Source organism: Pristis pectinata, chromosome 26 (assembly GCF_009764475.1).
Source record: "Pristis pectinata isolate sPriPec2 chromosome 26, sPriPec2.1.pri, whole genome shotgun sequence".
Lineage (NCBI taxonomy): Eukaryota > Metazoa > Chordata > Chondrichthyes > Rhinopristiformes > Pristidae > Pristis > Pristis pectinata.
Genome location: NC_067430.1, coordinates 32474477 through 32492032, shown reverse-complemented (window position 1 = coordinate 32492032; position 17556 = coordinate 32474477). Strand labels below are relative to the sequence as shown.

The following is a 17556-nucleotide window of genomic DNA, read 5'->3' as shown; positions in this document are numbered from 1 at the left end:
CTCACATCCCAAAGACATGCAGATACGTTGATTGGCTGCTGTAAATTACGGCAGGTAAACGGCAAAAGAACTGAAGGGGAGATGATGTAGTTGAGAGAAAATAAGTTGCAGGAGAGTGGACCAATGGAATAGTCCGCTAGTAGCAGGAGCTGATGGGCTGAAAAGCCTCTTTCTAGGCCCTAATAAGGAGGAAATGCATGTGCATCTCACTCAGAGCCAGTACATACCTCTATGGGCTGAGTGGCCTCCAATGCTGAATCTTCCATATAATTGTGGCTTATGATAGAGTCAATAAATAAAAGAATAAATCTCCTCACTGGCCAGAGTACAAGCACACAGCCTGGTCTCTGTCGTGCATTTCAAACTGGGATCCATTTGTAACTGGGAATTTCAATGAATACAAACCATCCAAGAGCTGAAGCACGCAGCAAAGGGTTGGGATGGCCAGGTTCATCTGTCTCAATCCTTTCACTGCTCCTTGCAAGAAAGTGCAAGGTGTGTAGATGTCAGGCAGGGAGGATCTCCTGTGCACAGATGGGGACAAAGCTGGCTATCTGGGAAGGAAGAACAGTGGCAGACAGGAGCAGTACCAGGGCAAGGCAGAACAGGGAGGGCCAAGGAGGTCGGAATCATTTCTAACACCACAGCAGTGCCTGTACTACAGCATAACACATGCATAGAACGTAGAACATAGGACACGGAACAGTACAGCCCAGGAACAGGCCCTTCGGCCCACGATGTCTGTGCCGACCATGATGCTAAATTGAAAAATCCCATCTGCCTGCACATAATCCATATACCCCCCATTCCCTTCCTGAGTTTGTCTAAATGACTCTTAAACTCCTCTATCATATCTGCCTCCACCACCTTCCCTGGCAGCTCGTTCCAGGCGCCCACCAATCTCTGTGTAAAAAACTTGCCCTGCAGATCTCCTTTAAACTTTCTGCCTCTCACCTTAAAGCTATGTCCTCTGCTGTTTGACATTTGGTTCCTTTGGCTCGTGACAGCTTTGGGACTTCCTGAGGCTGTAAATCTCAAGCCTTCCTTCCCTTCTTATTGGGGAGGTGAAAGATGGAAAGACTTAAAATCATTAGTTTTATCAGCACTTTTGATGACATTGCAAGATGACGACTTGTTGCAAGCTGCTCTCTGCAGATCTACTATAATTGTTCATACACCATGGAAACCATCCTATCCAGATACATCACGGCTTGTTATGACAACTGCTCTGCCCAGGACCGCAAGAAACTGCAGAGAGTTGTGGACACAGGTCAGCACATCACAGAAATCAGCCTCCCCTCCACGAACTCTGTCTACACTTCTCGCTGCCTCGGTAAAACAGCCAGCACAGTCAAAGACCCCACCCACCCCGGACATTCTCTCTTCTCCCCTCTTCCATTGGGCAGAAGATACAAAAGCCTGAAAGCACGTACCACCAGTCTCAAGGACAGCTTCTATCCCGCTGTTATAAGACTATTGAACGGTTTCCTAGTACGGTAAAATGAACTCTTAACCTCACAATCTACCTCGTTATGACCTTGCACCTTATTGTCTGCTTGCATTGCACTTTCTCTGTAGCTCTGACACTTTACTCTGCATTCTGTATTGAACATAGAACATAGAACATTACGGCACAGTACAGGCTCCTTGGCCCGCAATATTATGCCAACATTTTAACCTGCTCTAAGATCTATCTAACCCTTCCCTCCCACATAACCCTCCATTTCTCTATCATTCATGTACCTATCTCAGAGTCTCTTAAATGTCCCTAATGTATCTGTCCCCACAACCATTTTCGGCAGTGCGTTCCACTCACCCACCACTCTGTGTAAAAAGCTTACCCCTGATGTTTCCCTTATACCTTCCTCCAATCACCTTAAAATTATGCCCCCTCGTGTTAGCCATTTTAGCCCTAGGAAAAAGTCTCTGACTGTCCACTCGATCTATGCCTCTTATCATCTTGTTCACCTCTATCAAGTCGCCTCTCATCCTCCTTCTCTCCAAAGAGAAAAGCCCCAGCTCGCTCAACCTATCCTCATAAGACATGCTCTCCAATCCAGGCAGCATCCTGGTAAATCTCCTCTGCACCCTCTGTTTAACTTTGTACTACCTCGATGCACTATTGTAATGAATTGATCTGTATGATCGGTGTGCAAGACAAGCTTTTCACTGGACCACGGTACAAGTGACAATAATAAACTAATTCTAATTCCAAATTGGTACCAACAGAGAGCAGCACACCACAGCACAGAATAGCTGTTACCATAAATCTACGTTCAGTGTCCTTGTGATCAGTTACTTGCCTTACAACACCCCCTGCAAGTTACAATGCAGAGCTGACATCACAGTGCCCTCTTGCAGTGATCAATCCGTGACTGTTTTACCTTCCTTTCATTGTTAATGGATCAAACATTGTCCACTTTGATTAAGACCATTTTGTCAAACACAGCAAGCATCTGTTGAGTGGGGAATAATGCTGACAGTTTTGAGCTTAGGAAACGTGTCATAAACCACTCATGTTTTGCTGTCCTTGGCTTACAACATGAAGCATTTCATTAAAGGGACGCTCAGGCCAACGATGATATGGCTTTAACTCCAGATGAACATTACTATTCCAACACAAGAGAATTCCAGAACCATCTCTTAAGCAGTCTGCTGCCCTTCCCCGAGATTAAGGTGCACCAGAGATCAACAGGTTGGTGAGTCAGTCTGTGTGTGAGCCAGAGATAGTGCACATTCTCCAGCACCAGACGCAATCAGTGGTATAAGTTAGACCCAGCAACACGTGGGAATGTTTCTCCTCACCCCAGCAGTACAAAGGAGAAGTCTACACATATAGGGCATGACAGACAGTAAGTGCAGCTAATGGTAAAACTGTGAGTCTTACAGAGAAAGCTGTGAAATGAATCAGCTGATTGCCCAGCATCACATTTGACAGAGAATCATGAAAATTAGATCTAGTTGTCAGTCTGATTGGGTTTTGATGGAACCTGTTGGGGGAAAATTCAGAAAGTGTGGACATTATAAGCAAACTGCAGGTAGGATTGTTTGTGATATTTATAAATGATTTGGATGAAAATATAGGTGGGCTTAGTAAAACGTAGATGGGATTAGTAAATTTGCACACAACACGAAAATTGATGGAGTTGTGAGGAAGGTTGTCAAAGGATACAGCAGGATATCGATCAGCTGGAAATGTGGGTGGAGAAGAGGCAGATGGAGTTTAATCAGGACAAGTGTGAGGTGATGCATTTTAGGATGTCAAATGTAAGGGGAAAGTGTACAGTAAATGGCAGGGCCCTTAGGAGCATTGAATTACTGAGGGATCTTGTGATACAAGTCCATAGCTCCCTGAAAGTGGCCACACAAGTAGATAGGGTGGTAAAGAAGGCATATGGCATGATTGCCTTCATTGGTTGGGGCATTGAGCATAAAAGTTGGCAAGTTATGTTGCAGTTGTATAAAACTTTATTTACACCACATTTGTGTGCAGTTCTGGTTGCTACACTATAGGAAGGATGTGAAGGCTCTGGAGAGGGTGCAGAAGAAATTCACCAGAATGTTGCCTGGATTGGAGTCTATGAGCTATAAGTAGATGTTGGACAAATTTGGATTGTTTTCTCTGGAGCATCAAAAGCTGAGGTGAGACCTGATAGAGGTTTATAAAGTAATGAGAGGCATAGCTTGGGTAGACATACAGAATCTTTTTCCCCAGGATAGAAATGTCATATACTGGAGGGCAGAGGTTTAAGGTGAGAGGCAGAAAGTTTAAAGGAGATGGGTGAAGCAAGTTTTTTTACACACAGAGTGGTGGGTAAGAGGAATGCATTGGGAGGGATGGTGGTGGAAGCAGATACAACAGCAACATTTATGAAGCATTTGGACAAGCAGATGAACAGGCAGGGGATGAAGGGATATGGACCATGTGTGGATAGATGGATTAGTTTAGAATGGCATCACGGATGACATAGACACAGTGGGCCAAAGGGCCTGTTCCTGTGCTGTACTGTTCTATGTTCAGTTCAACTCTCAACACTCACAGGAAACCAATTTCTGAGTGATTTAAACATAGATTGGTAGACCATCCAAATTCCATTAACCTTGGAGAGAAGCTGTAGGTTCACCAGAAGGTTATCAGAGATGAAACAGGCCCAAACCTTGCCATTCTTGTCCTTCTTCCTCACAGGAACATGTTGGTCCTGAATTCTGACCAGCTGGCCTTTCAACAGCTCCCCAGCAATTCTACACAGCAACTCTAACTATAAGAGAGGGCCTGATGGGATCTATCCCAGGCTATTGAAAGAGGCAAGACAGGAGATTGCTGAACCTTGACGGAGAGCTTTTTATCCTCTCTAGTCATAGGAAAGGTGCCAGTGGACTGAAGAGTAGCCAATATTATTCCTTTGTTTAGGAAGGACAATAGCAATAATCCAGCAAATTATAGGCTGGTGAGACATCAGTGGTAGGGAAATTATTGGAGAGGATTCTTAGGGAATAGTATTCACTCGCATTTGGAATAGCATGGGCTTATTAGGGACAGTCAGCATGGATTTGTGCAGTGCCGGTCATGTCTTACAAACTTGATTGAATGGCAGAAGCAGATACAATAGCAATGTATAAGAGGACTTTATACTGACACATGAACGGGCAGGGAATGGAGGGATACAGACCACGTGCAGGCAAATGTGCAGTTTTAATTATCATCATGGTTGGCATAGACCTTGTGGGCTGAAGGGCCTGTTCCTGTGCTGTACTGTTCTATGCTCTAAATGGAATCTGTTGTTGAGGTTCAGAGGTTGTGTAGAATCAATTAGTTCCCTTCAGTACAGAGGTTAAAAGTGGATACAGTTGATGCAGGATTCTGATGAGGTTTAGTTTCACAACATATGTCAGTGATAATAAACCTGATTTGGATTCCATTTGATGGGGAAAAACTGCTCCTTCTGGTGGGGGAGTCAAGGTGACAGACCTGGGTCTGGACCATTCAGTGATGGTGTCAGGAATCTCTTCCTCACACAGGGGGCAGTAGGAACCCAGTACTCTTGCCAAACCACCGTTGCAGGTGGATCAACTGAGATTGTTGGATTGGTGTTGAGCAGGAGTATTTTGGAATCTGGAACTACTGCTGGTAGAAGAAATGCCCCTTCTGTCCCTGACTGAACAGAAGTCCAGGCTCGAGGAACTGATCTGCTTCCTTCTGTCCTGGTGTTTCTTTCCATTTGTTCTGTTGCCAGTTTATGATGGAACAGAGAGACTCTGGCAGGAGATCCCTGAAGAATAAGTCAGGGTCCCGTAAATGGACCCTAAAGCCACATGAGGACCATGTTCTATGTGAAGCCTCCACTCAGTTGAACCTGTTGGGCCAGATCAGGTGCCCTGGGGATTTGGACACAAAAAGGGCTTGTCTAGTGACTGCACTGTGCACCATCCACAAATTCCACAACAGCGTGCTTAGGATCTCACAGCAGTTTCTCCCAAACCCACAATCTCTCACACCAAGGACAGAGAGAGCAAGATCAGGTGCCACCACCACCTACAGGTTCCTCTCCGATACACGCACCCTCCTGATCTGCCAATACAGCATCCTTCTTTCATCAATCCTGGATCTAAACCCTGGAACTCCTCCCCAATAGCATTGTACAGCATCTTCACTACAACGGCTGCAACTCACCACAACCTTTTCAAGGGCAATTAGGAATAGGTAATAAATGCTGGCCTTGTCAATGATGCACAGAGCTTGAAAATGTGTGTTTTTAATGCTGCCTTGATGTGAAGGCCAGTTACCCTCACCCCACTTCTGAAATTCAGCTCTTTGGACCTAGACTGTGATCAGATCTGGAACTGAGTGGTCCTGGTGAAACCAAACTGGGAATCAAAGGGCATACATTATAAGACAGGGAGAAAGGGTTGACAGAGCTCACATTTGGGCCTTTTCACCTGTTACACTTGGTCTTGTTACGCGTCACTTACATCACAAAGACCTCGCCTGTCCTGTAGCCACTGCCCTCACTGAACGCATAGACTGAGAATAGAAATTAATTTGTAAATACTACCTGCAGATGACCACATTACTGGTCAGTGTCTTTTCCTCTATGCCTTTTCTTTCAGTTAATTATGAGCAAATTCACTCCACCTCAAGCTCTCTGCACCCACATCTCAGCCCATCCTGCTGATGAAACCCTTATCCCGACTTTCATTATACCCCAATCCTGTTATCCTACATTCTCCTGGCCATTCATGCTTTCAGCCCCTGTCATCATGTCCCAGCTCATACCAACTTCCATTCCCCTTCATCCCTGCCCTCGCTGATCCACACACAGCTCCACCCATCTTGTTTTTTGATCCCTCTATGGTACCATACCTCTGTAACTTCTTCCATACCTCAGACCCAAGAGAACATCTTCTCCAGTTCTGGCCTCTTGTTTGTTCTTGGTTCTCCTGCTCTTACTGTTGTTTGTTGTGCCTTTAGCTTCAACTCCTCAGTTCTATCATTCCTTCCTTGAACCTTCCACTAGTTAATGGATATAATTACTGGTAAATAGCATTGGGAAACATTGCAGTTGCTCCTCGCTGACTTGCTGGTAATTTCTGGATACAAAACAGTGAAACCTTGCCTGCTGATTGGCCTGGTTTGAAGTAATGCTGTCACCTTTTCTCAGCGGACAAGGTCTAACTGCAAACCACCAGCCACAGTTCGCCAGGATTCTGAATGCTTGAAATATATAAAATCAATTAAAAATCTATCAATGTTTTTAAAGAAATAAAAATTGTAAATAAATCATTTTAAAACACTTAACAAAACATTAAATGTGCTAAATTAAGATAATTAAAAAAGTAAACTACTTGTTGTTAACCTTCTTCCTTTAAACCTTCTCCTCAGTGTGTATGTAACTCAGTGAATCTTGGGCTGCAGATTCCCCATGTAAGCATTAGGAATCTGGAAGGTCTGTGTCCCTCCACAGAGTCCATCATGAGCAGGAACATCAGGAACATGTCTGTCACATGTTCGAGCTCCCCCACATACAAAGTAATTCCAAAGCTGGAGGAGTGTTAACTGTCAGCGATCTTGTCACTGGACTGATACCAGTTGCTGCAGATTCCAGCCCTTTAGTTCTGCTACTTTCCATTTGTCTGAAACCAATTGGTGCCTCCAGGTTTATTTTATAATTTATCTGCTTGAATCTTTTCTTGGAAGATCCTACTTTTTGTTGTGACCAGTTGGCCAGCTCGATGGCACCAGCTCAGTACAGGTTAAAGGTTTTAATCACAAGTCCCAATGTTAGACGAGTCATAGTCATAAAGCAATACAGCACAGATACAGGCCCTTCAGCCCAACAAGTCCATGCTGACCACAGTGCCCACCCAGCTAGTCCCAATTTCCTGCATTCGGCCCATATCCCTCCAAGCCCCACCCCTCCACGTACCTATCCAAGTGCTTCTTAAATGATCCTGTTGTACCTGCCTCACCCACTTCCTCTGGCAGCTCGTTCCATATACTCACCACCCTCTGGGTGAAAATGTTGCCCCTCTGGTCCCTCTTAAATCTTTCCCCTCTCACCCCAAACCTATGCCCCCTAGTTTTGGACTCCCCTACCCTGGGGAAAAGACTGTTACCGTCCATCTTTGCTTCTCATAATTTTAAACACTTCTATAAGATCGCCCCTCATTCTCCTACGTTCCAAGGAATAAAGACCCAGCCTGGCCAACTTCTCCCTATAACTCAGGCCCTCGAGTCCTGGCAACATCCTCATAAATCTTCTCTGCACTCTTTCCAGTTTAACCACGTCTTTCCTAAAACTGGGTTACCAAAACTGTACACAGTGCTCCAAGTGTGGCCTCACCAGTGATTTACACAACTGCAATATAATGTCCCAACTCCTATACTCAGTGCCCTGACTGATGAAGGCCAGTGTGCCAAACACCTTTTTCATCACCCTGTCTACCTGTGATTCTGCTTTCAATGAACTATGCACTTGTACTTCTAGGTCCCTCTGTTCCATTACACTCCTTGGTGCCCTACCATTCACAGTACAGGTCCTATGTTGGTTTGACTTTCCAAAATGCATCACCTCACACTTATCTGTATTGAGATCCATTTGCCACTCCTCAGCCCACTTCCCAAACTGATCAGGATCCCCCTGTAATCTATGATAACCTTCTTCACTATCAACAGCCCTCCTAATTTCATGTTATCCACAAGCTTACTGATCAAGCCTTGTGCATTCACATCAAGATCATTTATATAAATAATGAATAACGAGAGTCCCAACACCAACCCCTGTGGCACACCACTAGTCACTGGCCTCCATTCCCAGAAATAACCTTCAATCATCACCCTCTGCTTCCTACCTCTGAACCAGTTTTGAATCCACCTAACTAGCTCTCCCTGGATTGCATGGGACCTAACCTTCCAGACCAGCCCACCATGTGGGATCTTGTCAAAGGACTTGCTAAAGTCCAAATAGACAACATCCACTGCCCTGACCTCATCTACCTTCTTGGTTACCTCTTCAAAAAACTCTAAAAGGTTTGTCAGACGTGACTTCCCACACACAAAGCCATGATGACTCCTACTAATCAGACTCTGTCTATCCAAATGCTGGTAGATCCTGTCCCTCAGAATTCCCTCCAGTAACTTCCCCACCACTGATGTCAGGCTGATCAGCCTGTAGTTCACTGGCTTGTCCTTGCTACCCTTCTTAAACAACGGAACAACATTAGCCACCTTCTAGTCTTTGGGAACTTCACCAGTGGTTAATAATGAAGCAAATATCTCCACAAGGGAATCTGCAATTTCTTCTCTAGCCTCCCGCAAAGTCCAAGGTTGCACTAGGTCAGGGCCTGGGGATTTAACCACCTTAATGTGCTGTAGGCTGCAAATACCTCCTCCCTGGTAATATGAATTTCCTCTAAAACATCTCCACTAGTTTCCCTTATCTCTTGAGCAACCATGATTTTCTTCTCAGTAAACTCTGAGGAAAAGTATTCATTAAAAATCCCACCCATCTGCAGTGGCTCAAGACATAGGCAGCCCTGCTAAACCTCTAAGGGGACTAACTCTCTCCTTAGTGAACTTTTTACTCTTTACTTAGCTATAGAATCTCTTGGGATTTTCCTTAACCTTACCTGCCAGATCCATCTCATACATACTCTTTGCCCTCCTGATTTCCAGCTTAAGAGTATTCTTAATCTTTTCATAGACATCAAAGGATTCACTCATCCCCAACCACCTAAACCCAATGTATGCTTCCTTCTTTTTCTTGACCAGAGCCTCAATATCCCTTGTCAGCCAAGGTTGCCTAAACTTGCCAGGTTTACCCTTCACCCTAACAGGAACATGCTGCTCCTGGACTCTTGATATCACATTCTTAAAGCCTCCCACTTGTCATTCATTCCTTTCCCTTCAAACAGACTCACGCGATCGACCTCTGCTAGATCCTGCCTAATTCTCCCCAAACTAGCCCTGCTCCAGTTTAGGACCCTGACCTGTGGACTTGTCCTATCCTTTTCCATCACAATCTTAAAACTAATAGAATTATGGTCACTAGAGCCAAAGTGCTCCCTGACTGCCACTTCCGTCACCTGCCCTGCCTCGTTCCCTAAGAGGAGGTCCAGTATTGCACCCTCCCGATATAGCCCTCTGTATATTTTGACTCAGGAGACTTTCCTGGGCACATTTCACAAATTCCACCCCGCCCAGCCCCTTAACACTCTGGGTGGCCCAGTCAATACTGGGGAAATTAAATTCTCCCACTAATACAACCCTACTATTCTTACAACTATGAGCAATTTCTCTCCACACCTGCTCCTCAAGTTCCCGCTGACTACTGGGGGCGTCGATAATACAGCCTCACTGGAGTTACCCTCCCCTTCTTGTTTCTAAGTTCTACCCATCTGGCATCACTGGACGATCCTCGAAGAATGCCATCTCTAAGCACTACTGCTACGTTCTCCCTTATCAAAAAGGCTACACCCCTTCCTCGCTTACCTGTACCTCTGTCTCATCTATATCATCTGTATCGTGGGACATTGAGCTGCCAGTCCTGTCCTTCCCTCAGCCATGTTTCTGTTATGGCTACAACATCCCAGTCCTCAGAGCCAATCCATGCTCTGAGTTCGTCCACCTTACCTGTTAAACCTCGTGTATTGAAATAAATGCAGTTTAACTGGGTATTCCTTTCCCTGCTCTTACTATGCCCCGGCTATCCTGATCACTAAACTCTTGCTGGCTATTGCCTTATCCCGTGACTTGCTCCTGTGGAGAATGAATAAAACATCAGGGATTGGTTTGGAGTTTATGGGGGTATTTGGTTCTTGATGACCATGGCTAACATTTCTCTCTTGTCTGCCTTGGAACTGCTTCATCCCACCGGAACCAACCAATGTTCTTTACACTGAAGGCCCTCAGACAGCTTCCAGCTTTACTGACCGCAAAGCAATCGATGGAGCGAACTCCAAGATTACCAGACACCGGAGACAAGATGACCTCAGGGATTATGGGCCTTTCTTTTATGCTGGAGGCTCAAACGGAGCAGATCTGTATGTATGAACTAGAGTTTCATTGTGCTTCGTGCAGCTTGGGTCCTCCTCTTGGATCTCCCAGAGAACAGGGGAAGCCTGAGAACTGGGAGAATTTTAGAAACTAGAAAAAGATAACTAAACACTGGTAAAGAGAGAGTAAATAAAATATGAGAATTAGCCTGTAAAGCACAGGTGGCAAGAGTTTCTATAAGTTTCTAAAAAGGAAGAGAATAACAAAAATGAATATACCTGAGAAAAAATACTAGTCAGGTCAGTGAGACTAAAGGCAAATTACCCCTTGACCCCATGACCTGCATCCTGCGGTCTGAACAGAGAGGCTGCAGAGATGGACGATACATCAGTTCTGACCATGCCAAATTTCCAGGAAGATACGAAAGCCACAAACAATATACTCCTATTCAGAAATGTATGAGAGAGAAAAAGGGAATCACAGGTCAGTTATCCTGACATATGTAGTCAGTAAAATGCAGGAATCTGTTACTTAGCAAGTGGTAATGGGACACCTAGAAAATCACAATAAAATTAGACCCACCCACAAATTAGGTAGAAGGGTCTCCAGCAGACAGTTGATAAACTGCCAGGTTTAAGGTCACCTGGTACTAAAGGTAACATATTAACATGGATGGAGAATTAGTTAATGAGGAGGGATCAGAACCCTAAAGCAATGGGTAATTTTGATAATTTAGACAAAGAGATTGATATGTTGATGAAGCAAAGATACTGACAAAATTGGTGCAAACGTGAAGTGACCTTCCTGCAGATGTGTCGAAAGTGATGTTAACACTACCAAGTACTCACATTACCTCATTGACTGAATCAATATAATATATTCTTGCCCTTTCAGGATGGAATCCTTAGTACTCCGTGGAGGTAATACACACTGTAGGGACTTTCCTTGGATCTGAACTCTCAGGGCAGCTTTCTGCCATTGTCAGATGTTGACAGTAATGGATTGTAGATATGAAGGCAATCTATTGCCATAACTAGCACAGGGAACAGAACCAATTGGAAGGGTAGGACAGGCTACTTGCTTGCAATAGACTGAGCAGACAATCTTTAGGCTGCCCTCCCAGTTAATGCTCATCTGCCTTCCTTAGCCATGAAAGGTGAAATTACTGTAATTGGTACCACTCAGGGATTTGAAGTACCGTATGTCAATGAAACAGCTTGTGTTAATTCCATTGTTGGACCTTCAGTGGGAAGTGATTTGGTCATGGACAACCCCTGCTGACTATTCTTAGCTTGGACTGTAGACACCAAAGGTGGATGAGGGTGCCAGGCTTTTGCCATCTTTATGATCTCGATCCCTTCCATGGGTGAAGGTAAAGTCTCTGTCACCTGGTTTGTACAGAACTGTCTTTGTGTTCATACAAAACGGGAAAGGTTGAGGATTAAACATAATGTCTCAGACCTTGTTGGCCCTCTGACAAGCGATTCCTCAGGATTCAATATTACAGCCTGGCCAAATGGGACAGCTACTGCATAGTAATTCAGCTCAGAGAGTCATGGACTTAAAGCCACCCTGTTCTAACCAGCACTTCTCTCTAATGAAATTAGTTGATTGCACTAACTGATCCCTCTGGGTGTTTGGGGAAATTCTCATGAACACTACCATTAGTTAATTTTAGTGTTGTTTTTCATAAATTCAGAACCATCAGGAATGTTTGACTGCTGAAAGTGAGATTTTGTTTCTCGGGAAGTATAGTCACTGTTCCAGAGTTTAATCAAGCTTCTGTAGCCACTGCTCAGAGCCTGCCCAGGACCTGGAGCACTCTGTCCTTTAGAACCTGTTTACCAGTCACAGAGAGTTCAGCACAAGCTGCTGACAACTTTGAGTGTTGGCATTGACTGTGATTGGACAGCAGATGTGGGGAGGTCTCCTGACACTGGTGTAGAGTGATAGAACAGACCTGTTATGGCATGGAAGACCACTTGGCCCATCGAGTCTGTGTGGGCTATTCAACATATTCAACAGGCAGAAGAGATTTAGTTTAATTAGGCATTGTGTTCAGTGCAGACATTGTGAGCCGAAGAGCCATTTCTGAGCTGTCCTGTGCTGTGCTTTGTGTTCTAACTGCTACCATCTAATTTTAAGGTATCAAGCAGGATAAGAAACAGGATAAAAGGATAATAAATAATGATTTCCACATTTTTAATTGGAGTGAAATTGTATTTCATTTAATTAAATGTCAAGTAAAAACAAAATTGAAAAGACTCTAAATAATCACAGTGTATCAAAAAGCCCTACATCCATTCCAAACCCACATACTGCCATGCATAATTTGCTGTGTGGATAATAAATTCACCGATAAAACACCGAATATTTTTGGCAGTTGTGGGAATCACAGGAAGCTGACAGAAGGCAGCCGTTTGGAGGATTCAGGGGAGTCGGTTTTGGAGAAACAAAAAGTATAAAATAGAAACTATCTCTTTCCTCACTTGAATAAAGTAGATTCACTGGTGTCCCACATGGAGACTTTACAAGCAGGAAACACAAACCAAACATCAAGTGAAGAATGAATCCACATCACACTGTAACCTCCCGGTATATGATCATCGGCACTGGGTGTCAAAGACAGGTGGTGTGAGAGCCTCTCACTTTTCCCAGATACTACCTCTAAGTCTGGGCATCAAACCCAGATTGATGTCCTGGAGACAATCGTTGCCCTGGCAACACATTCAACAAAGCATCTCCTTTCCCATCAATCCTGGTACCTGGATTTTCCCTCCTCATCATCCACATCCTCCTCTTCTTACCCCAGCACCCCCTCCTCCAGCGGAGCCAACAGAGGAAGGGATACCTCTCATCTCCTGAGATAAGGACCTCCATCCAGGGCAGTAAGTGAAACCCTTGTGTCTCCTCAGTCTGATGCTCAGACTGAAACAGACCCTTTTCCATGAGCAGAAGTAAAGGTGATCTCCCTAATCTTTGAAGGAGTGATTTAGGATGAGCAGGGATGATATGGGTTGACTAAGGATGATCTAGGATTACCTGGGGTGATCTGGGATAATCTCTGATGATCTGGTTGCTCCAACCAAAAGGCTGCGGAATCTGTTCCATGTGGATTTTCAGAAAGCAACTGACACACGTGGAGAAGGTTTGCAGAGTCTGAGAGAAGAAGCTGGACTGTGTCACTCAAGTGGACAGCACTTTGCCCCATGCTGTGCTGTAAGTCTCTTCCATTCTGCATGGGGAGCACAGCTGGTCTGTTGTGTTTGTCTCTGTTCTGGTAGATATACAGATGAAAGTCCAGCTGTTTCTCTTTAATGCAGAGTTGCCCGCTACTGTGAGATCAAGGGATGGAAGAGAATCTATGACAACAACCGTGGGGACTATTTACTCAAATGGTCAGAATACAAAATTGCCACCAACTACCAAAACTTCCGCCCAGGTAAGAACTAAATCAGCCAGGGCAGCTCGGGAGCTATTGGAGCCAGAGGCACTAACAGCACTGGAGAAGGATGAAAGTTGACTTAAGAGTGTGACAGATGATCATAATATCACATTTATCAAAGATTATACAGACACAATTAAACTAAAGACAAAATCTCACAACATGTTTGGATCTTTTGTACAATTTATTGTTAAAACGTGACCAAATTTTTCATTTCTATTTGAAAAATTGTTAACGTTTCATTGTTCCTGAAACTTTAGTTGAAAATGAAGCTTTATTTCATATTTTCTTTGTGAATGCATTTTCAAAATCTTAAACTTGTAGATAATGGCTGTTACTTTGTGATGGTTTGCAGTGACATTGACCGAATTTTGTCTCTTTCTTCACTTCTGTTAGTTGGTTGTTAAAACTTTACTGTGCAAGACTGAGAAGTATAAGTAGGATTGCCTTGATCCCACTCCCTCATCGAATCACAGTCATCGAGTTGTACAGCACAAAAACAGGCCCTTCAGCCCACCACGTCCATGCCGACCTTTTTGTGCATCTATACTAACCCTCATTAGGTCTATATCCTTCTATGCCCTGCCTATTTAAATGCCTATCTAAATGTCTCTTAACCATAGTGATTGTACCTAGCTCCACCACCCCCTCTTTCAGTGAGCTCCAGATATCAACCACTCTCTGTGTGGAAAAAAGACATTCCCCTCAAATACCCTTTAAAACTTCTTCACCTTAAACTCATGCCTTCTTGTTTTTGTCAGTCCTACCCTGGGAACAGATTGTATCTATCCTATCTATGCCTCGTATAATTTTATACACTTCTATAAAGTCACCCCTCAGCCTCCTTCGCTCCAGCAGAACAGTCCCAGCCTGTCCAGTCTCTCCCCATAACTCTCCAATCCAGGCAACATCCTGGTGAATCTCCTCTGCACTCTCTGAAGCACAACCACTTCCTTCCTATAGTGTGGTGACCAGAACTTGCACACAGTGCTCCAAGTGCAGCCTAACCAGTGTTTTGTAAAGTTGCAACATAATGCCCCAACTTTTATATTCTATGCCCTGACCTATGAAGGCAAACATGTCATATGCCTTCTTCACCAACCTCTGGACCTATGTTGTCATTTCAGGGAGCTATGGACAGGACCCCTAGGTCTCTCTGTTCATCAACCTTCCTGAGCAACCTAACATTTACTGTACATGTCCTACCCCTATTTGACCTTCCAAAATGCATCACTTTGCACATCACGATTAAATTCCACCTGCCAACACTACGCCCAACTTTCCATCTGACCTATATCCTGCTGTAGCCTTTGACAACCTTCCTCACTATCCACAACACCACCAATTTTTGTGTCATCCACAAACTTACCAATCAAGCACAGCCTCATTAAGGTTGTACCATTTTACATATCTGAATTCAAATATCCACATCCCCTAGACCCTGATGTTCAGTACAAGGCACTAAATGGGAAGACAACCCCTCACCCAATCTGACCCCAACCCAGAAATCAGTGCCCACATTGTGCACACGAAACAGTACAGAATGATGGAATCATGCAGCTCCAAAACAGACTCTACTGGCCAATCTCGTCCATGCTGAACGAGATGCCTATCTATGGAACCTCGTTCCAGATATTCACCTCCCTTGTGTCAAAACCCTACCCCTCAGATCTGCTTGAAATTTCTCCCCTTTCACCTTAAATCTGTGCCCTCTAGTTCTAGACTCCTTTGCCCTGGAAAAATACTCTGACTATCTACCCTATCCATGCCCTTCATTATTTTATAAACCTTTTTATGGTCACCCCTCAGCCTCCTACATTCCTGTGGGAATAAACTCAGCCTATCCAATCTCTCCTTGTAACTACAATCCTCCATTCCAAGCAACATCCTGGTAAATCTCTTCTGCACTCTCCGCATTGTTACCACTTCCTTCCTGTAGTTGGTGAACTGAACTGTACACAGTACTCCAGGTGTGGTCTAACCAGTGTTTGTATAACTGCAACATGGTGTCCCAACACTTAAGCTCAATGCCTTGGTCTATGAAGGCAAATGCCATCTTCACCACCCTATCCACCTATGTTGCAACTTTCAGGTAGCTATGGACTTGCACTCCAAGATCTCTCTGTACATCAATACTCCTGAGGTTCCTGCCAATTACTGTATATGTCCTATCAGAATTTGACTTTGCAAAGTGCATTAGCTCACACCTGTCTGGATTAAATTCCATCTGCCACCAATCCATCCATGTCCCTCTGTGTCCTTAGACAACCTTCTTCACTGTCTACAACTCCACCGATTTTCATGTTCAACAATTTTATTTGTTACCTCTTACCACCTACAGCTGGAGGGTAATCAGGTAGGAGTGACTGGCAGCTGTGACAAGGACAGGGGATGCTCCAGGATCAGTTCTCCACAGGACAACATTGGGCACAAGTTCTGCTCCAGTGAGCACAGCTGAGGACTTTGCCCAGTAACTTGATGAAGGTGCCTGAGGACGTGCTTGGATCTGACAAGTTGTGTGGTGTATGGGTCAAATGAAGTGTCCAGCTCCAACCCTGTGGATGCTGGAGTCACCCTGCCCAGTGTATCAGAACTCACTGACCCGACCCTTGACCTGACCACTGACCCGATCACTGACTCAACCACTGACCCAAACCTGACCCGACCCCTGACCAGACCACTGACCCAACCACTAACCTGATCACAGACCCAACCACTGACCCGACCACTGACCCGACCCCTGACCTGACCACCGACCTGATCATCAAGCTGTCCAACGACCTGACCACCGAACTGGTCACTGACCTGACCACCAAGCTGGTTACCAAGCTGGTCACTGAGCTTGTCACTGAGTTGGTCACTGAGCTGACCAGTACTGAGGCTTCCACAGCAGCACAGAGATCCTCTCGCAGCCAGACACTGCAGTGGTCTCAGAATCCAGCCCTCAGTGCTGTGGACCGGGGGTGTACTGACACTCCAGCATTCCCTCCTCCAGCAGGGTCTGGGGAGCAGCAATGTCTCTGTGCCTAACAGATTTGCTCTTGCCTTTCAGAGTGACAGCAAAGTCATCCCTCATCACTATTCAGTGACAAACCAGCCAACCAGCCCAGAATGGGCTGCACCCCACTTTGTTCACCTGCCCTGGTGAAAGTGAATCTCACTGCAACCTCCAAATAACTTGACATAATGAGTAACCTCCCTGCTGTTGCATGCCCCAGAGTAACCTGGCCGTCTCCACTGCCCAACTTCAGGGCAGCCTGGAGCTTGGACATCTGTAGGCACTTCCACAACAGGTGCCAGGATCCTGGCCACAGTCACAGGGGGAGGGGGAACAGTAGGACAAGTGTGAAAGGTAGGCACCGAGGGCAACAGCTGATGCCTTGGTTTTGATCGTGAGTGGATGGGTGCAGTTTGCAATGTTGGTTTGTTGTATTTTACATCCATCAGCTGTGTCTAAAATGGAGGAATCTAGAAATTTCTTTTTGCAGAGGGTGTGGATCTGTGGAATTCTGTACCCCAGAGAGTTGCAGAGGCTAGAACATTAGGAGTATTTAAAGTGGAGGTAGATAAGTATTTGAAAGATTTGTGGAATTGAGGGCTACAGGGAACAGACACAGAG

The 17556-nt window shown here is 44.9% G+C and overlaps 1 protein-coding gene across 1 annotated transcript in view; it reads left to right on the top strand.

Moving 5' to 3' along the window:
• Positions 1–2583: 2583 nt before the first annotated feature.
• Positions 2584–17556, top strand: part of LOC127583252 (protein polyglycylase TTLL10-like) — a 34222-nt gene continuing 19249 nt past the window's right edge. Inside the window, 3 exon segments of the mRNA XM_052039020.1 lie at positions 2584–2695; positions 10401–10539; positions 13816–13934. Coding sequence (XP_051894980.1) covers positions 2584–2695; positions 10401–10539; positions 13816–13934 — 370 coding nt within the window.